Source organism: Castor canadensis, chromosome 6, assembly GCF_047511655.1.
Source record: "Castor canadensis chromosome 6, mCasCan1.hap1v2, whole genome shotgun sequence".
Classification (NCBI taxonomy): Eukaryota; Metazoa; Chordata; class Mammalia; order Rodentia; family Castoridae; genus Castor; species Castor canadensis.
Window position 1 is genome coordinate 22291251 of NC_133391.1, and position 21198 is coordinate 22312448.

Here is a 21198-nt window from a genome sequence, read left to right on the forward strand (position 1 = left end):
AGAAGAGCGAGCGCACACGCATTCCTGAGCCCTTGACCTTGAAGTGGATTGAGCGAGCCGAGGGGAGGGGTGGATGTGCTCGGGTTTCCAATCACAATAGAGAAACCTAAGAGGCTGCGGGGGTGGGGTGGGGCCCCGCCTCCTGCTCTCTCCTGCAGCTCCTGCGCGGGAGGAGACGCGCAGCTGACTTTGTCCTGTCTGCACGCTGGTCCCTGGTCCTCGGAGCCTTCTCTCCCCTGGTAGGTCACAGCCCAGGACCCTGAATCCTTGGTCACAGACAGGCCGGGTGGGACGTGTAGTCAGGCAGAAGGAAGGGCAGAATACACATCTGTCCTTTGGGGCCTGTAGTCATGAGCATCCCGACGTGGGCCTCCGGGTTTGAGGCCGGGAGCCGCGGGCCGCGCCCGAGCCAAGGGAGCAGGACGCTTTTTAGGCATCTCTACGGGCTTGTCCCCGGCCTGTGCTCTCCAGGACGGTGATTTGGTGCATTTACAGATAAAACCCGGTCCTACCGTGACCTTGATGGGTGCCGGGCGGGCACATCACCCCGGGACTTCCTGGGGAGCTGGGACATCAGCCCGAGGAGCTAGGGGAGGGGGCAGGAACCAGGTGGCCTTCAAGGGCTGGACGGCCTTGAACTTGGATCCCCAGGGTATTGGAGAAACCTCCCTGCCTTTGCTGGAACAAGGGGGAAGGCGTTAGCAGTTTTGCAAGTTTGGTCTTGAACTCCAAGTTCGGTCCTGGCTTCTGATGTCAGGTGCTTTGTTTGCTGCGCCTGCCTCGGGTGCTCGAGTGGAAAGGCCCACACTTGCCCGGGAGATCTGATCTTGGGAGATCTGTGGCGCTGCTTCGCCTCGTGACCCTCTGAGCAGCCGCAGGGCGGGCCTGCGGGAGGAAGAGGAGGAGGAGGCTCGCAGGCAGCCAGCAGAGAAGCTGCAAGAGGGACTTGCTGGGTGGGGGAAGGGGAGCCTGGCTCTCATTTCGTGGGAGAATCAGATGGCAAAACCTGGGGGTTTTAAAGTTTAGAAAGAGAGAGATTTTTCAAAGAGGGTCTTTGTTCTGAACTTAAAGCATGGCTGGCTTCATTTCCAGTGGCTTATTGCTACAAGGATGATTGACATGAAGGACTGAAAGCCCTAGGCGCTTTTCCTCCTGTTTGTTATTCTTCTTTGTACAGGCCTGGGCAAACCATTTTCTTCTCATTTCTTATAATTAAAGGCAAGCACTCTTCTGCAGAGTCTCTACAAGCCGATTTTCTCAATTTCAGTTTCTGCAGCTACCCAGAGAGACCGTCAGAACACCCCCTCTGTATCAACGTTCCTGGATGTTAGTTTTCCACTGTTTGCTGGGGCCCGTGTATATCTAAAGTATCACAAGGCAACTAACAAAAGTAAACCTGAGTGGGGAGAGCTAGGCTTTTGTAACCAGAAGAGATGGGACATTCGTGTGATTCTGCTCAAATGGAGGACATGTTTGAATTTCATTTTAAGGACATCCATCTGGAACCCTCGAGAGGGATTTTGTCTTTTCTCCCTAGCATGCACTAGAAAACTGTAAAAGCAAAATAATCTCTCAGTAATCAACAGGCTGAAGAAAACACTTTTTTAGAAAAAAAAAAATCTGTAAAACAAAGTAGTTGGTTGTTACCTACTTGTCTCTCAATTCAGATACTTTATTCCAGCGGTGGGCCTGTTACTTCCCATATACAATTATTGAATGAGGTTTGTTTTCTTAATCCATTGCAAATGAGAAACAAGACCAGGAAGAGTGGGTTAGTTTGAAACAGAGTAGCCTCACATGTGACAGATTCTAGCATAAAAAGTGAAAAACTAAAATAATAGCCATAAAATGAGTTACTCTAGTTAGTAAGTGATAGTTGTGAATAAAAGTAAGTTCATGGTCTCTACCCTTGGGATGTACTTTCTACACAAGAATGACTATAGAATTTTTAAATGTGTTGAAATCACATAAGAAGACTAAGGTACAAAAGAGAAAAATAAAGGGGATGAATCAATTCTGGACATAATACAAATGTATGTGGAAATGTCATAGTGAAACACCCAGTATAGCTATCTTAAACAAAAATGTCTTTTCTCAGAAATGGAGGACAGGAAGGTAAAACAGTTCCTGTCTGTGGGCTGGTACCAGTGGGAGGGGGAGGACATAAGGAAAGGGTGTAGGAGGGTGAATATGGTGGAATATTATATAGTCATGTATGAAAATGGAAAAAAGACCTGTTGAAAGTATTCTAAGAAGGGGGAAGGGGGCACAAAGGAGAATGATGGAGGGGTGAATCTAATTAAGATACATTGTAAGTACTTTTTTCACTGTCACAATGTACCCCAAGAACAACAATAGTAGGATAATAAAAAAAAAGGCAGAGCAGTATATTTTCTGTACTAAATTGCTGTGCGATCAATAAGTTCATTTCAGTAAGTTTTGCCATTTGCTTTAGTTACCCAGAAAATTTATCCGACGGCAGAGATAAATTTGGTGTTACTGTGTAAAATGTTTCACACCAGGTTTGAGTTTTATTTTCAAACTTACTTTTTTTTTTTTTTTGCTTTATTTTGGATGGTTGGAAAGAAACTGATTCAAACGCTGATTCTTTTAATGTGACACCCCTGTACCCCCAAAAGGAAAACGTATTAAATATCTGCCCACCTTCCGAGTAATTTCCAAGGTACACTAAAAGAAACTCAGAGTAATATTTTTGCATATTCTGCACAAACACCACTCATAGCCCTTTTATTGTCATGTATTTATTAAGCATATGCTGTATGTCCAGTACACTGTGACATAGTTTATGTGAGATTTAAAGTCTTAAACCAGTCTTTATCTTCCGAGAGTGATAGTGAGCATTAGTAGTAGGCATTATATTAATAACTGGCCAGTATTTTTTTTTAACAAACTTAAATATGAGTTAACTAATTTATATTGTTACATATAAATTTGTTATAGGAGCAAAAAAAATAAGTTTTTTAGGTAGTAATTGGATTTAAAGACCAACAAAACCGTTGCAAATCCACTGGTCGCAACTTGATAAACACTCCCATAGAATCCTGGGATGCTGGGAAGAATCTTAATTCTGAGGCTTCATGTAGGTTTTTGCCTCAATTATACCCTCTGTTAAATGGGTCACATCTTTCCTTAAAATATATTTTGTGCTCTAGAATATCAGCGTCTTTTTAAGTCTTATTTTCTTTCAAAGTTGCAACAGTAGTATCTTCAGGGTGATTTCCATTCAAATTTCCCACGTGAACACTGGGTATCCTGTCTTGGTTCTTCCCTTGCAGGGCAAAATGGCATCCCTGAAGGAAAAACTCATTGTACCTGTAGCAGAAGAGGAGACAGGCATCCCCAACAATAAGATCACCGTCGTGGGTGTTGGGCAAGTTGGTATGGCGTGTGCTATCAGCATTTTGGGGAAGGTATGTTTCAAGAACACCATTGGTGGCAAATCATTTCAGCAAGAGTATGCAATCTCTTAATGTACTTTAGGATTCTGCAGTTTTTAAAAGACTTTTTTTCTGTTCCTGAGCAATTTGAAGTTGTGCACTTCCTGACACTTCACCTTTACATGCTTGAGTGTGTATCTCCTAAGAGAACCCTGTTTTCCCTGTGACCACACTAGACTTAACTACTAAAGTCACTCAGCATTGCTGATGTACTGGTATGTATACAGTGTATTTTACATTCTCCATGCTGTCAGAATCATACCCTTTAGAGCCATTTTCAGCTCCATCCAAAGTTATCATATATTTCATACACTAATCATGACTTTATTCTTCTGTAATCTGGAACTCTTGCAGACTTTCTTTGTCCTTCATGACATTGACATTTATAGAAGGTGCCTCAATTTATAATTAATGTTTCCTTGGGATTAGGTTTAGGTTAAATGTGCTGGGTGATGTCATGCCCCTCTCAGGGCATCACATTGTGAGGCGTGTGGCATGAGCTTGTGTGCTTACTGGAGGTGCTGGGTTGAATCCTCTGGTTAAATAAAGGGTGATGGCAAGACTTCCCTACAAAGGGCCCTCTGTCCTTTCTGTTCTCAAGAAGTAAACTGTGTAGTAGCCTTGTGAGGAGTGGTAACATCCCCCCAAACTTTTAAACAGGATGTTTATTTTGAAATCATTTTAAACTTATACAATTTTGCAAGAATAGTTAAAAAAAAAAAAGATAAATCTTCCAGATATACATCACCCAGATTTACTGATCCTCACATTTTGTTATTCTTCCTTTCTTTCCCTCTCCTCTCTCCTCTTCTCTTTTTCCTTTCTCTCCTCCTCCCCTCTTCTGGGCTGCACTGCAGACATCATGCCCTCACATCTCAACCCTCCAGTGTCCATTTTCCAAGAACAGGATGCATTCTTACATAACCAAGGCAGTTCTCAACACCAGTTTTAAGGCTGCCACCATGCCTTTATCACCTCTCACTTCTCAAGACTGTGCTTTCCCCAGCTGTGGAAATAGCACAATGAAACCCCTTTGTACAAATAACATAGCTAATAAAGGTAAACGCAATCTAAATCTATCTCCCCCTCCCAGTTAAAAATCCCTTACTTTCCCTGTATTCCTCTGTAGACTTTTGGCTGGTGGCACATTTACTCTTGTAGTTCAAGTGACAGTTTGCCTTAGTTCCAAGGATGTTGAAGAATGAAGGCCTTTTCTTATTTACCTTGCTGAATTGATTTCCTTGTTTGTTTTAATGGCTGCTCTAAATGTAGGAAGAGAGTTAGGGAAGAAAGCAGGAATAAAGCAAACAGGCTGTCCTGCCCAATAGAGCACACTGTCGCCTTTGTACTCTACGTGGAAGCTGCCTGATGAAATCCTAGCCAAGCATATTTCTATTTGCAAAGCTTAAGTTTTTTTTTTTCCCCACGATGCTGGGAATCGAGCTTGGGGCCTCACATGTGCTAGGCAAGCACTCTATCACTGAGCTACATTTAAACAGTCTTGAGATGGGAGTTGTTCATATCCTTGTTTTCCCATGAAATGGTGATATAATTTCTCTCTATATATAAGTACATACATATGTATATGTATATCAGGCACAGCTGGTAGAGGTAGTAGCTGTACAGATGCTCCTTGCTTTACATCCTCATAAGCCCACAAGTTGAAAAATAAGTCGAAAATGCATTTACTCGACCTAAACTACTTGAACCATACCTCTAGCCCTTTTTGCTTTAGTTTATTTTTTTAGATAATTTCTTGCTTTTTCTCCAGGGTCAGCCCCACCTCCTGCTTAGCTGGGATTACAGCCATACACCACCACACCTGGCCTAATGAAAAATATTTTTTGAAAGCATAAATACAAAGTAAGGAAGAATAACTGCCTTGTTGAAAGACCATTTGTAGCTCCGTGTTAGAACACTTGCCTAGCAGGCATAAGATCCTGGGTTTGATTCCCAGCATGGAGGCAAAAAAAGATTAAAAGACCAAAACTACTTACTATCTAAAAATATCAAAAATCTTTTTTAAATGGGTAAGGATTAAAGTGGTTTGAAGTTGTGTTAATATTTAGTAAAGATTAGAAACCCCACTAGTTTCATAGAGAAAGGAAAACAATGCCAGTCAGGTAGGTGTCTGTATATTACTTGATTTCTTCTTGAAACCTGTGGGCCAAAATGAAACAAAACTAACACAAGGCACGAGGGCTAGGCAGCTTGACTAAGAAGATTCCACAGACAGGACCCATTTGGGCCCCCAGAAGGTGGTCAAAGTTGCAGCCTAGAAGGTTGAGAAGGCGCACGCCTACTAGACTCAGAAAGGTGCCCACCACTAGGAAGACTCTGTCATGTTCTGCTAATCCTTTTCCCACTCCCCAACCTCACATAATAGCCCTAGGGAACTTGCAGAAATGTGATGTTTCCCTACTTAAATTCTGTGGGGCTTCACAGATCTGTCTGTTTGTCTTTCCAAGCAACATCACAGCATAGTTCCACTGTGATGCGATAGTGCCATTGCTGACTTCATCTCTCACCCTTTGTCCTCTTTCTCACAAACACCAAGGTCATCACTGTTTAAACCCTAGTACTTGCTTTGCTCTTCACCTGGAAGATTCTTCCATGAACTACAGGGTTAAGTCCTTTCTGTCATCCAGGTGCATAACCTTTGCAGGACTTGATTGCCAAGTATCAATAACATCACCCTTCCTGGTGGATGTCACAGCACTTTGCAATGGAAATTACCTTGTTAGTTTAATTCCTGCTCCTTTCCTTACACATCCCATGACAACAAAGGCTCCTGGGCTTTTTTCTTGACTCTATTCTTGATAATAGTAGAATAATGTCTGGCATATTCACTAGTAAATGTATTAAATTGAATATACTGGCTATTACTGATAAATTGCATTTGAATTTGTCTAACTTTACTTTTTCATGGCTGCTAATGCCAAGTATAATTTACCTCAGGCTCCTGAATATTGGATCTGAATATCAACCCCGTTGTGTTGTCAGGGTCAGGCAGAGCTTCTAGACCAGACTGTCACAAACCCTTTGTCTCTGGGTCCAGCTGTGTTCGGTTGAGTGTCTACCCTTCCACAATTGTAGCCACGTAACCACCTTCCCAAACACAGCACAGCAAGACCCTTCAGAGGAACAGTGTTCCAGACATGTTTGCAAAGTAGTTTTAGCAGTGCAGAGCTTGACTTCAAAGTAGTACATAGTTAAAATTATTTGTGCAAGGTTTAAGAGAATAGATTAAATGCCTGAAATGAGCCCAAATTGTGTTCAATATAAAGCAATGTTGGCATTTTGGAGGGGAAGAAAAATTCTTGAATAAAAGATACTTGTCCATTTGGTTAATTATTTGAGAAGGTTATATACCCACACACTTTCATGTGCACTAAACACTTGAGTATAAAAATGCAGCCATCAGTTGCAAAGACATTGGTGGCAGTGACTGATTAAGAGGACCATGAGGCAGGACTGATGGCTGTCTGGTCCACACAAGACTTGAGACTAAAAGGCAGATATTAGCAGTGACATCCTTGGCTTCTAACTGAACTGACTCCTTAATAAGATGCCTGCTTTTGCAGTTATCTAGACCTTATTGTCTCAATTTTAAATAAGCTTAGGGGTTACATGAAATATTTACATGGTGAATTTATAGGCTATGAAATTTGGGAATACAGAGGCAGTTTTATTTAAGTAAAATAATAGCATCAGTGCTTGGCCACATGCCCTCTATTTGTGTGCCTCTGTCCTTTGTGCATTGGCCAACTAAATTAGTGCTATGGTTAGATATATTTAAATGTTCGAACTCTTCCTTCTTTCAACTAAGCATTCACTTCTCAGCCAAATCTCAGCACCCATTAAAACAAAGAGACAGGATCTGACATCCTGAGATATCTGTTTTATACTTAAGCACTGAACTGTGTTGCCCTGTTGACTTCAGGAGCATACAGTGATGTTACTAAAATAAGACTGGCATTCCTGGTACTTGGTCCCTCACAGAATGTGGTGGCTATTATTAAATTGTGTTGGGTTAATTTAGGACTGAAGAAAACACAAATGAGGATTTTTTTGTGTGATCTTGTCAGAAGCTACAAAAGGACAAAACAGTTTTAAAAATGTTGAAACGTGTTTAAGTAAAACAATGGATTAAAAATTAGTGCTAGTATTTAGAATACAGCCATCCATCAGTATCTTTGGGTGACTGGTTCCAGGACCCCCGTGGATATCAAAGTCTGAGATTGCTCAGCCTCTTAGGTGAAATCTCCTTTAGATTACTTATAACATCTAATACAGTGTAAATAGTTGTTGTTCTGTATTGTTCAGGGAATAACAAAAAAAAAAATGAAGTTTCTACTTGTACCTATAGTTGTAGGTTTTAAAAATTTCTGGTTGAATTCATGATTTGGAATCCCCAGGAGATGGAGGATTGACTGTGGAAATGAGAAAGAATTTTCTAAGCACTCACCAACTCAAAGATCAGTCACTTCAAAAATTTACAAGTACTGCAGTTCACTTGCTTAGGCCTGGGAGCCCATTAGTCCCAAGGAGGCTTCGGTCTCAGAAGGTTACAGCAAGCCTGTTGTAACTCCCTTTCTGAGTGTGGCCAGTCACTCTTATTCCAGCACCTGGGGAATGTGGGTGCTGCAGGAAGCAGCACCTGCTTGGTGTCCAGCAAGCTAAGTAGGTTGGCTTTCCTCCTGACTGTCTTGCCTCTCTGCTTCTCCCTCTGCTGGCTGAGCTGTTCTGACACTTCCGCTTCCACCTGAGCTACTTTACCTGGCTCTTTGAAGTGCTTCATGAACCCCAGTGACCTACCTTTTCCCAACAACATCCTTCACCTGGTAGCTGATCACACTACTGTCCTTAGAGAAAGTGTTTGCCTTTTTAAGTGGACTCCAGAATTGGTATGTCTTATTAAAACGGATTGCTTTGCTTAAGAGCCCTAAAGACAGTAGGAACAAGGACTCTTGTGGCATGTCAATAGGAGGAATGTAAATTTTTAAATAGTTTGTAAATGATGAGCTTCTACAAGATAAAGGCATTTCGCAGGTGAAAAACTGTACAGGGGTGTCTGTATCGATACCCACTCCTCCTGGTTTTACAGGAAGAAAAGATGAAGGACTTGCTGAAGAGTGGCACTTGATTTCTAAAAGGGAGAATTCTTTATTTTGTTTGGTTTTTACTCCCACTACTCATGTAAAAATTAAGAGTACAAAATGTCATTATACTAAATCAAGATTAAATAGTGTAAGCTGGGCACTGTGGTGCATATCTGTAATTCCAGCTATGTGGGAGGCAGAGGTAGGAAGATCCTGGTCCAAAGCCGATGTGGGCAAAAACATAATATGCTATCTGAAAATAACTAAAAAGAAGCAAAAAATGGCTGGAGGCTTGGATCAGGGGTAGAGTTCTCAAGTGCAAGGCCCTGAGTACAAGCCACAGTACCACCAAAAAGAAAACAAAAATGATTAAGTAGTATATTTACTGATTTTGAGTTTATTTTGGACTGGGGAGCAAAGAATGACAATTAGAAGAGAAAAGAGAATTCTGAGATTAGACAAGATTAACCTTTGGGTTGATCATGTGTGGAAATCCTACCAGTGCCGGCACCGCCGCTCACAAGCTTCCCAGCATTTCTCCACCAAGAGAACTGAGCTGCTCAGAGCCAGCTTGAACATCCAGGCTTCATCCAGGGCTTTGAGTTCTACTATAAGTGAACTCACACCCCCAGTAATTTAAGCCAAACCCCTCTGACCTGGGGTGACCACAGGATGGACCCCAAGCTTGTTTCTGGGTCAGGATGAATCTCTCTGTTTTTGTTTTGTTAAACCACCATCTCCGCCAGCATGAAGACTTACACTCCCTTCTGTGCCTACTGTGGAACCAAGCTGGTTTGATAAGGAATCCTTGTCTACATGCTCTTAAAGCATATGTGTAACTTGTTAACTAAATTCTGGTCGGGTACCCAGCTCCAAGGTAAAATTCTGGAGGATTTTAGGCATTTAGATGGTCTCTTTGGGTTGGATTGTGAGTGGAAGCCTCTCGTGGGTTGGGGTACTAACCCTGCCTTTGTGTTTGTAGTCTCTGGCTGATGAACTTGCCCTTGTGGACGTTCTGGAAGACAAGCTCAAGGGAGAAATGATGGATCTGCAGCATGGCAGCTTATTTCTGCAGACGTCCAAAATTGTGGCAGACAAAGGTAGCTTCATTTCACACCAGGAGTGGGTTAATTGGGAGTCAATTTTTTTTTTTTTGTGATAAAAATGCATTTGGGTGGGACACAATGGCTTATGCCTATAATCCTAGCTACTTGGGAGATGGAGATTAGGAGGATTGCATTTCAAGGCCGGCCCTGGCAAAAAGTTCATGAGGTCCCATTTCAACCCATGGCTGGGTACAGTTGTGTACACCTGTCACCCCAGCTTATAGGTGGGAAGCACAAATAGGAGGATTGCGGTCTAGGTTGGCCAGGGTATAAAGTGAGATCCTATCTCAAAGACAACCAAAACAAACAAAGGGCTGGTGGATTGGCTGCAGTGGTAGAGCAGCTGCATAGCAAGTGTGAAGCCCCAAGTTCATCCCCCTAGTACCACTTTCCTCCCCTCCAAAAACATTTGGAATGCATCCTACAGCATAATAAACTTTTTTTTTAAATTCATTATTAATATTACTTTTTTTGTGGTACAGGGGATCAAATCCATAGCCTCACACCTATTAGACAAGTGCTGTACCACTGAGCTACATCCCCAGCCTAAACTGGTTTTTTAATTAGGAATTGTTAAAATTTGGGGACAATTATTTTAGTGACTGTTAGTAACAAAGTGTTCATGATCTGTTTTAGTAGTTTCTTCAAATAGTATAGAAGTCTCGTCTAACTGTAAATTTTCCCTTTCTCATTTAAAACATCATTGTTGCTGTGACATTCTACATTTCATTCCTGATAAATCAGTTTTACATCCCCTTGTGCATGGACAGTCCCTAGAAGTGAGTCTGTTAGCCCAAATTGATCATAGATCTATATCACTAGGAGAAAATAACAAATTGGTGGCACTGGGGTTTGAACTCAGGGCCTCACACTTGCTAGGCAGGTGCTCTACCACTTGAGCCACTCCACCAGCCCTGAAAATAACAATCGTGTTTGTCGTGTACCATTTTCTCCTCTAGGCCAGCTTTTAGAAGCCACTTCTCTGTCCTCTTTGCTCATAGGTGCACATAGCAAGTTGACATGTTCATGCCAGGAGTGTGTGTTGAATCCATCCTGTGTTCCATACTCCATACTACCACACTACTTACTTTTATTCCCCTAACAGATGTTTTTCTAAAAAGAAAGTTTGGCCAAGAGTGTTGGCACACCTAGAATCCCAGAACTTGGGAGACTGAGGCAGGAGGATCAAGAGTTCTAAGTCAGCCTGGGCTACATAGCAAAACCCTGTTTCAAGATAAATAAATACATGCATAAAATAGAATGAAAGCTGAAGAGCATTCCATTCTTTAAAAGATTTCTTGTCTTTTTATACACTTTTGCCTGTTCATTTTAAAACCATAAGCAGGTCCTACACAGATCTCACAATTTGGGCACAGCCTACATTTCTGCTTTCGTCAGCATCATCCTCCCTCCCCTGTTCCCTGACAGACAATAGCTCTTCGCACTGGTGAATCTAGCATAGGCAGATTGCTCCTTGCGCTTGAATCCAGTAACTTGAGGGCCTTTCAGAAACAGCTGAATAACAGCTATTATTTATTGAACCCGTACCACTCTTGAGTACTGCAGGAAGCATTCTGTGGGTTCATCTTACCGCATCCTCACTTTAACCCTGGGAGATATGGGTGCCATTATGAACTCTGTTTTGAGAGACAGATGTATTAATAACTGTCAGAAGCCACAGTTTAGTTATGTGACTCATCTACTGTTATTGGGGATAATGATCACGTCAAACCTTAGTGTCTGTATTTTGGAATAGGACATAGCGCCTTTAAAAAAGCATAAGATACTCTTCAGGGAAACTCACACTGCTGAGAGTGTGAATAATCTCACTTAAAATATCTAGTATTAGTAATTTAAGTGTTTGTTCCTAAGCCAAAAAGAAACAGTTTCTTCCTTACTCCTCACACATTGAATTATATGCCTACAAAGCAACCTAAAGTGGATCTTTTCACTTCTTGCTTTTTCATTTTACTAAATTAAAAATTGATTTTTTTCTTATTGCTGTAAATCTGCCTATTGGACCTTACTGTTTATGCTTCACTTTATGACTGAAATTCCAAGGAATTTCTGAGCTGGAAACAATTTTAGGGTCTTTGTTATCTTTTTGGTTCATTTTCTGAGCCAGCTGTATAGTCGGATTGTGTCAGTTATCTGTAAAATACAAGTGGTTGCAGGCATATTTCAAAACCTTTCAGTACAGAAAACTTCATTCTCATATAAGTTCCAGAAGCTCTGTGCAGTTAGGTCCAGGCAGGACATGCCATATCGGGTGTGTTTTGATGCACAGGTGTATTTAAAGTACCGTTTCTCCCTCTCTTGTCCAAGACTACTCCGTGACCTCCAACTCTAAGATCGTGGTGGTAACGGCAGGCGTGCGTCAGCAGGAGGGGGAGAGTCGTCTCAACCTGGTGCAGAGAAATGTGAACGTCTTCAAGTTCATCATTCCTCAGATCGTCAAGTACAGCCCCGACTGTATCATCATCGTGGTGTCCAACCCAGGTGCATGGGCCATACTCAAGGGCTCAGTTCTCTGTAGCTCCATGGTTGGGGAATGCTTGCTGTTTTGGGCTTGAAAGCAGCCCTGGTGTTCACTAACAGGAGCAGTTCACGTGTCTTCTGTTACTGGAGCAAAAGCGTGGTGTTTGCAAAACAGATGGAGGGTAGTGTCCATACCAAATGTTTAAAAATATAAGAAGAGCTTATATAATGCAGTTTCATCTGGGCTTGTTGTAGAGATTATTTTGGGAGTGAACAATATGAAGGGAATCATACTTCTGAATTGGCTTCAGTTTCTAAGAAACATTTTAACATGTTTGACCTTCCGGATAGGAGAAAACCCATTCTAGTGCCCTTATCTCTAAATTTCTTTAGAATCAAATCAGACTAAAAGTAGAAAACTGTATTGCTGGCAGATACATGCTAATACCAAGAGGTATGACTTCAAAGCACTTTTCCTTACTAAAATACATCTGCAGAATAAACATTAAAATGTCTGACTGGAAACAATGTTATCTTTTTTAAGCCATTTAAATAGAAACCACAAGAGGCCATCGTTTGGGACTAGACTCCTCCACAAGGTCCCAGTAGACCAGGCTGAAAATCAAAATGAAGTCACTCATGCCAAAACTCCACATCACCCAGTTTGTCTGATATGATAAATCAGGACTACAGAGATACCAACCACTTTTCCCTATCAAGTCAGTTTTAGTTGGCATGTTCTTTTAATCTTTATGCAAGAGTAATCTGAAGCAATCTGGCATCAAACAATAAATTATTTTTTCTATTGTTCTGTTTCCACCTTACAAGGAAAGCAACTTTGAAAGGCCAGTCTTTTTTTTTATTCTTTTGTTTCTTTTTCCTCAGTTTTTCTCTGTTTATAAAGTCAAACTTTTCTGCTTAACCCAATAGGACACTTACTCTGTTTTACGGAAAAAAAGTGTTGCTTAGCTTTAGAATGGAAAGTAAAGCCAGTTAGGATTTTTCAACTAAATTATAATTTTGTCTTTTGGTAGGTAGCCTAAACGGCTAAAATTCACTCAGTTTCACATTTCTTTTGTCAGTAGTTTGCCATCAGACTTACTCCGTGTTTGTGAACATAGAAGATTCATGGATGAATGATAAAACTGTCATCTCTGATACTTCATCTAGACAAATACAGTGAATCAATGGCAGGGGAGTCGTTACAGTTCACTGACAGGCCAGGTCAGCATGGGCAGAGACTAGCTCAGTAATTCTTACTCTCTACAGATCTACTTTGGGGCTTACTAAATACTTTAGTCTTATTTAAAAATACATATGTGGCAGTTAGAGTGCCTTAATAAGTTCCCACGTCCTGTGCCTCAGGCAGATGTCACCAACTGATGATGTAACTTTCTAAGTATAGCTTCACAGTCTTAATTAATTCTCCAGGGATCTGCTTCCAGCAAATCGAAGTTGTCAGGAAAGACGAATTATCCAGTTCAAAATGTCCTTAAAGATATCTTGGCCACAGTCTATAGGTGAAGTCAGAGTTCTTTCCAGACTCTTGCCTGCTCTTTACAGCTCATCTGTAAGAGCTATGATAAAAAAAATTTCTGCAATTGTGAGACTGTGCCACACTGAAACAAGGGTTATGTCATAGGTGCTCTGTCATTAAATAGTAGAAAACTTAATATCATGTATTTTCACAATAATTTACTGAACAATATCTCATGTCTAAGAAAATGTATAGCAGCATGCCTTGTTAATTTATAGCAAATGACTTTTTTGGTTTGTGATGACAGTTGTCACAATCATGGGATTGTTAGGATTGGTGGAAACCTGGGAGGGTCTCCTTCAACCGTTTTTCTTCTTTCTTTCAATTTTCAGTTAATCTTTGAGGTTCCTATGTATTCTTGTGTCAGGTAATGAATTCAGTATGAATGCAAAATTCATTGCTTATTTCCCACTTTATAATCTTTACTTACTAAGGCTTCAAAGTTTCTCTTTCACCCATTGCTATGAAAAAATTATATATTTATATCTTTCTGGTGACATTCCTTTTGGAGAATGGAGATGTGTGGAAGGAGGACTGACTCGCGGAGCAGCTGAAGTCAGTTTTGGTCTTCTAACCTGTGTTTTTTCCACCCTATTTAGTGGACATCCTTACATATGTTACCTGGAAGCTAAGTGGATTGCCCAAGCACCGTGTGATTGGAAGCGGGTGTAATCTGGATTCTGCTAGATTTCGCTACCTTATGGCTGAAAAACTTGGCATCCATCCCAGCAGCTGCCATGGGTGGATCCTGGGAGAACACGGAGACTCCAGTGGTAAAACATAGAAAATAGTTACTGTGTGATTGTGGTGTTGGCTTGCCATTCTAAGTTTTTTGCTTGACTTCAAATTTTATTTTTATGTACTTTGATGCACTTCAGAAAAGTTTCAAAAATGGTAAAGTTTCCCATTCTTTTCCAATTTTCTTTATTATTTACTATTTTCTCTTTTTTATATGTTACCTATATATACTAACACGATTCAGTAAGTATAAATCACAGTCATCTGCTCTGTTCTCCATATGTTCCTTGGGTATATTTCTTAAAAACAAGGGTTTTCTTTTTCATAACCACAGTATACTTATCAAAATCAGGAAATGTAATATTGATTCCATATTGTTTAATCCCAAGTTCATATCAGATATTACTACCTATCTCAATGATGTCCTAAGTCTTATTCCCAACTCAGGACCCATCACAACACTACATGCTGCATCCATTTCTGTCTCCTTTCACAGCTCAGTCTGGAATAGCTTCCTCCATCCTTGTTTTGTCATCTTTGTTTGTTCCTCCATCTTTGTTTTGACACTTGAAGATCAGGGAGGCATTTTGTAGAATGTCCACCAGTGTAGGTTTGTCGATTGTTAACTCATGCTTAGGTTAAACTTATGTACTTTTGCATAAATAGCACAGTAGTGATGCTGGGGTCACCTCACAGCATCCTATCAGAAGGTATCTGACTATGGTCCAATATTTTGTTCTTTTACTACTGTGTCATTTTCCTCAAAACATATTTTGCTTATTTCCATATTAATCTGTATTAGCTACATGAAATGAAAGAGAATTAAATTATTCTCTCTTAGGTATGAGTACATAGTTTTCATGAAAGATTATAGGAATACCCTATTTTGTCTGACTTAGCAGAAAGTGTGGACCAAAGAGGGTTTTAACCTGGCCACGGTGGCTTTGCCTTTATAGCTGATAAATGACAGTAGATTTCCCAGTGCCTTTGCTCAGACTTCATGAGTCTGTCGTGTTCTCCTCCACCAGTCCCCAAGGAGCACATAATCTAGGTCTAGGTAGTCTGCCTGTTTCTGTAGACCTTTCTGACACTCTCTCTCCTAAATTAAATATACCCATATTTGTATATTATTGCACTTTCAAAATTATACTGTATTTTGGTATAATTACACTGTTTGGGAGTCTTAGCCTAGAGGGTTTGTTTAATTAGGATAAAAAAAGCAAGAGGAGAATTTGAAATTCCTGAAATCAGATGTTTAAGATGAAAGCTGGGTGTGGTGGTTCACACCTGTAATCCTAGCTACTCCTGAGGTCAAGAGATCTTATCAGTTCAGGTCTCTAAGACCCCATCTCAGCCAATAAAAATCTAGATGTGGTGGCGTGGGTCTGTCATCACAGCTATGCAGAAAGCATAAATAAGAGGATCAGGGTCCAGACTGTCCCAGGCATAAATGACCCTGTCTGAAGAATAAGTAAAGCAAAAAGGGCTGGGTTGTGGCATGAGTGGTAGAGTGTCCACCTAATAATTATAAGGCCCTGAGTTCAAATCCCAGTACCACCAAAAGAAAAAAGTTGAAGATGGCCCCAGATTAGAATTTCTTAACAATTTCACAAATGCAAAGAATTTCGTATTTGTAGCAGATTTGTTAGAAGTTAAATATTAGATGTGTTGCTATTTGAAGGCAAATGTCAGACCAAATGTCCCCTCGGGGCAAGGCACTAAACTGGTGTCACTTGACATTGGAGCAGTTCCAGCTGGCATTCAGTAATTTGCATCAGAGATGAAAGCTGAACGAAGGAAAGATTTTTTAAAAAATAGTAACATCTGGAATGTTTGCCTTTTTCCCCCACAGTGGCTGTGTGGAGTGGAGTGAATGTGGCAGGTGTTTCTCTTCAGGAACTGAATCCAGAAATGGGAACAGACAATGACAGTGAGAACTGGAAGGAGGTGCATAAGATGGTTGTTGAGAGGTAGGTGGTGGGGAGCTGGAATTAAGATGATGAATTTCATGTTTGCTTAGATAAACTTACAAACCATTTCCATGGCTGCCTGCTCAGAGAAACTCTTACTGCAGTAAAGATGCTGCTGCTATCTGGGGAAAGCAGGCAGGATTCATTGAGACTGATCAGGATTGTGCTGGTCCCCTTGGGAAAGCAAATATTTCTCTCTAGAGAAAAGTCTTTTGTAGAGATACACGTGTAATTATCTATCAAATGAGAGGAAGGACCTCCATGCTGCCTCTTGTCAGCAAAGAAGGTTGATTTCATCCAGGAAGGTAAATCTCAACATTGTTAGTTTCATACTTCCTGTAAAAATGTCCTCATTTGCGGTGGAGTGTCTCAAGTGGTAAGAGCACCTGTCCAGCAAGCATGAAGCCCTGTGTTCACACCCCAGTGCCGGCAATCAATCAATCAATCAATCAATAAATAAATAAAAATAAGTCTGTGTGGAGAGATTGCTAAACGTATTTGAGCTGTTTTGTAAGTATCTTTTGCTATCCCCTCACTCTTTTTCATGAAGCTATTTCTTTGTTATCAGCCATCCTATTTTATGAGCATCATGCTCACTTAATAAGGTGTCATTTTGAAATAAAACAGTGTGGCTTTGGATTCAAATCCTGGCTCTGACCATAGCGGTAGCCTTCATGGACCCACTTAAAGATGAATCTGTTTTCTCCTCTGAAAAGTCGTGTGCTCATGGACTAATTATTAAATTAGTGAAACACACATTCATGGACACACACTTAACTGATACACGTTCAATAAGTATTTACAGAGAATTTTTCCAGTAAGACTTAACTGATTTCTCAAAAATGGTGCAGTTTTGTTCAGTTCAATTCTATTTTTTTTTTTTTGAGGAATTTGATGTGTATATGGAGAAAAAGAATCTTAAAAGTTGAAAAAAATTTTTAGAATTTCAATGACCATGATCTCTCTTTTACAAATGAGGAAAGTAGGGCTCAATCAGGTAAACTTGCCCAAGGTCTGTTAGTCAATGTCAGATGGCATTAAACCCTAACTTCCTGACACTTGGTGAGTGTTACTCTGCTTCCCACGTACCTGTACCACTCTGTAGGCTTTGAGGTATATAATTCATGCTCAGAAAATTGCCAGGTAAGATGCTGTCATCATTTTTTTCTTAAGTTAGCTGACCATAGTATTTTAAATGACATGGCATGTGAGATCTCACAACCAAGGCGTATTTTCTTCTTTACTTTTGTTGCTTCCTGATTTCCTTAACATGGTTGGAAATGGTCACATGTATGAGTCAGTTACATTGGTTGAAAATGTACATTTTTACCATTATGACTGCAAATATTCATTTAAAAATTTTTTTGATGGTATTGGAGTTTGAACTCAGGGCCTCATATTTGCTAGGCAGGCAATCTATCACTTGATCCATTTGGCTGGCCCATTTTTGTGTTCAGTATTGAGATAGGGTCTGTTGAAGCCTGTCCAGGCTGGCCTCAAACCACGATCCTCCTGATTTCTGCTTCCTGAGTAGCTAGGATTATAGGTGTGAGCATCGACGCCTGGCTAATATTCACTTATAAAATAAACAATTTAAATGATATTTTGCCTAGCATTTATTACTTCCAGTTTTATGCATTTTATATGTGTATTAATTCATTTAACACTCATAGGACAGTTATGAATTATGTAATACTGTTGTCTTTATTTTAAAGAAAAATACAGGAGCAGGTAATTTGCCCAACATTAAGAGACAGAGCAGGAGTCAAGCCCAGGAATTCTGTCTTGAATGATCCTTTATGATTTATGTTTTTCCTTAGTGCCTATGAAGTCATCAAGCTGAAAGGGTACACCAACTGGGCGATTGGGTTAAGTGTGGCTGATCTCATTGAGTCCATGCTAAAAAATCTCTCCAGGATTCACCCAGTGTCAACAATGGTGAAGGTAACAGTAATTAGTACAGAATTTGATGTGATTTGTTGCTCATGTGACATACACTCATGTGCAGAATAAGATAATTACAGTGAACCATTATTTCTGCATATCTCAACATTTTGTGTAAATGTTTTTCCTTTTCTAACAGAAGTCTAGGATGACAGCCCAAAACTCACAGAAGCTAAAACATCCAATTATTTTTTATAATTCTTTCTTGTAGGCTATGGGAAATTAAATATTCACTCTGAATCCTATTCAGCACATTTTTAAAGTACATGATCATTTCAGTAGGCACAGCAGGTTCATGTGAAGTTGGTGTCAGGAACTAAATGTAGCACTTAACACCTTAGCAAATTTAGTGTAATTCAAAAACTAAGGGACAAACATAAGAAGTAGTTAAGCTGAAATTAATTAAACAAAGCAAAATTGTGTAACAATGTAAGACAGCTGATTCATTTTCCACAGGTCAGTATAAATTGTGAAAGAGTAATGGGGCAAAAGGAAGTATGGAAATAATTGAGTAATTGCTGTGTTAGGGTGCATGCACAGAAATGTGTTTATTCTGCTTTTTATAGAAATTTTTTTTCTGAAACCAAGTTTTTAAAAATTAAAGTAACTTGTTAGATATAATTAAATAGTATGATTAGTTATGTAGTTAACTTGACCCTGTGAATAAATTACCTTACACAAACAGGTAGTGTTTTAGAAATTGTACTTTTTTTTTAGCTACTCTGGCTTTAGCACCTCCTAGACTGCCTACTACCTATTATCACCTGTTAAATTCTCTCCTTAATTAAAAATATTTAAGAAACTTAGTTTCATGGGAAGTTATCCATTAAGAACCACAATTGAAAGCAATTTAATTTGAAAATTCATATATCAAGTTTGACTAAAGTATATTTAAGTGGAGAGCAATGTTCAATAAAAACCTATTCAGTGAAGTTCAATAAAAGTGTGTATTACTTTCTTATAACTAGCTACTTTTATCATAGAGTAAGTTCCCATATTCCATGCATAAAACCTATCTCAAAACATAAGTACAGGGGACATGGGACCAGTAAGAAATGAAAATTAGAGAATTTTGCTTATTACCTTTCCTCTGATCCTTTCTGTTCAAGCATAGTTGCTCTGATTGCTCTTACTCGGGGCTTTACATCTTAACTTCAGTGCCTGTGGTGTGCTTTCAGGGCATGTATGGCATTGAGAACGAAGTTTTCCTGAGTCTTCCTTGTATCCTCAATGCCCGGGGACTAACCAGCGTTATCAACCAGAAGCTGAAGGATGAAGAGGTTGCTCAGCTCAAGAAAAGTGCAGATACCCTGTGGGACATCCAGAAGGACCTAAAAGACCTGTGACCATTGAGTTCTAGGCTGTAGAAATCGAAAAATTCTAATGTGATTAAAACTGAGCCTTTAGTTTTCATCCATGTTCAGGGGTCACAGTTGCTTCCTCCCTAATATGTGATCTGGGCTCACAGAATCAAAGCCCAGACTTGATTGAATGCTTGCAATATGAGCTCTTGAACAAATAAAATTAACTATTAGAGTGTGCTTGTATTTTCTGGAATTCCTTCTTTGATGATTTCTGAAAGATTTTAGTCAATCTTGCAAATGATTCTTCCCACGTGTTATAAATGTCCCTAACTTCCAGCTTCACCTGTACTCCATCATCTGTATTCCTCCCTCCAGAAGTACAAAAATTCTCCGTCACAACATGTTCCATGCTTCTTTTGTGTCTGTTGTCCTGAGAATATGGCTACCATTTCAAGGTTATAGAGAAGTTGTAATGAATGTCAGTGTGTATGATTTTTACAAGGAAGTTCATTTTAATTCTAAAAGGAAGACAACATAATATGGGAATTTAGAGAGGAACATGCAGCAGACTTCTTTAACAGGAGTTTCCAACTTGCATGTAGTATCTAGGACTCAGGTTATCATTTGGACTGGAGGCATGGCTCAACTAGTACAGCTCTTGCTTTGCAAGCACAAAGACCTGAGTTTAAACCACAGTTCCACAAAAAAGGCGGGGAGGCTGATGGAGAATGCCTGCCTAGCAATTGTGAAACCCTGAGTTCAAACTACAGTACTACCAAAAAACTTAATAAATTATAAAATACAGGAACTTTTGCTTCACATCAACCAGGGTTTGAGTGCCAGCCCTGTCATTAACTGTGATCTTGGGAGGTTAACAGCTAGGCTTAACCACTCCTGAGCCATAATTTCTTCACTTATGGAACTGTCATAATGATCCTTCTTCAATATGAGTTGTGTAAGTTAAGTGAAAAAGTTAGAACTTTTAGCACAGAGCTTGGTCATAATAGTGGCTAACACATAGTGCCTGTGATTCCAAATGCTTTGAAGATTTTCCCATGAGGTAGTGTTTCTTAACCTTGGCACTACTCACATTTTGGACAGGATGATTCTGTGTTGTGGAGGCTATATCACACTGTGATGTTTTAGCAAAACCCATGATATCCCCCCAATAGCTGGATGCCAGTCACACCTCTGCCCTCAATGCAGTTACAATTCCTGGAGGCTTTTCCAAATGTCTGTCCTCATAGAAACAGTGCTGTGGTAAAATCCTAAGAGCCATGACAGTTTTTAAAAGCAAATCTTTGTGGAATGAGAGATTGCATGGAAATAATTTAGAAAATAGGATTTAGATAAGTGGAAGATAACCCAAAATTATAAATGGAAACAAGAGTGTAGTACACATGCCTCACATCCTAAACTAGGACAAATCTATAGGCATCAAAGCTTTACCTGCAGAATGAAAAAATCTCATGTAAGTTCTAAAAGGAAATACAGTACCTCCTGTCATGACTTTGAAGTTTAGAAGCACTTGTCTAGATTCAAAATCTAGAGTTAAAAAGAA

At 40.0% G+C, this 21198-nt stretch overlaps 1 protein-coding gene across 1 annotated transcript; it reads left to right on the top strand.

Annotated features, from left to right (window-relative positions):
- The first annotated feature begins 80 nt into the window (after positions 1-80).
- Ldhb (lactate dehydrogenase B) lies at positions 81-19874 on the top strand. Its single transcript, XM_020160480.2, has 8 exons — positions 81-239; positions 3297-3431; positions 9543-9660; positions 11992-12165; positions 14281-14454; positions 16272-16389; positions 18210-18333; positions 19512-19874. The coding sequence occupies exons 2-8, from the start codon at positions 3303-3305 to the stop codon at positions 19677-19679; spliced, it is 1005 nt and encodes a 334-aa protein (XP_020016069.2). The 5' UTR covers positions 81-239; positions 3297-3302; the 3' UTR covers positions 19680-19874.
- Positions 19875-21198: the final 1324 nt, after the last annotated feature.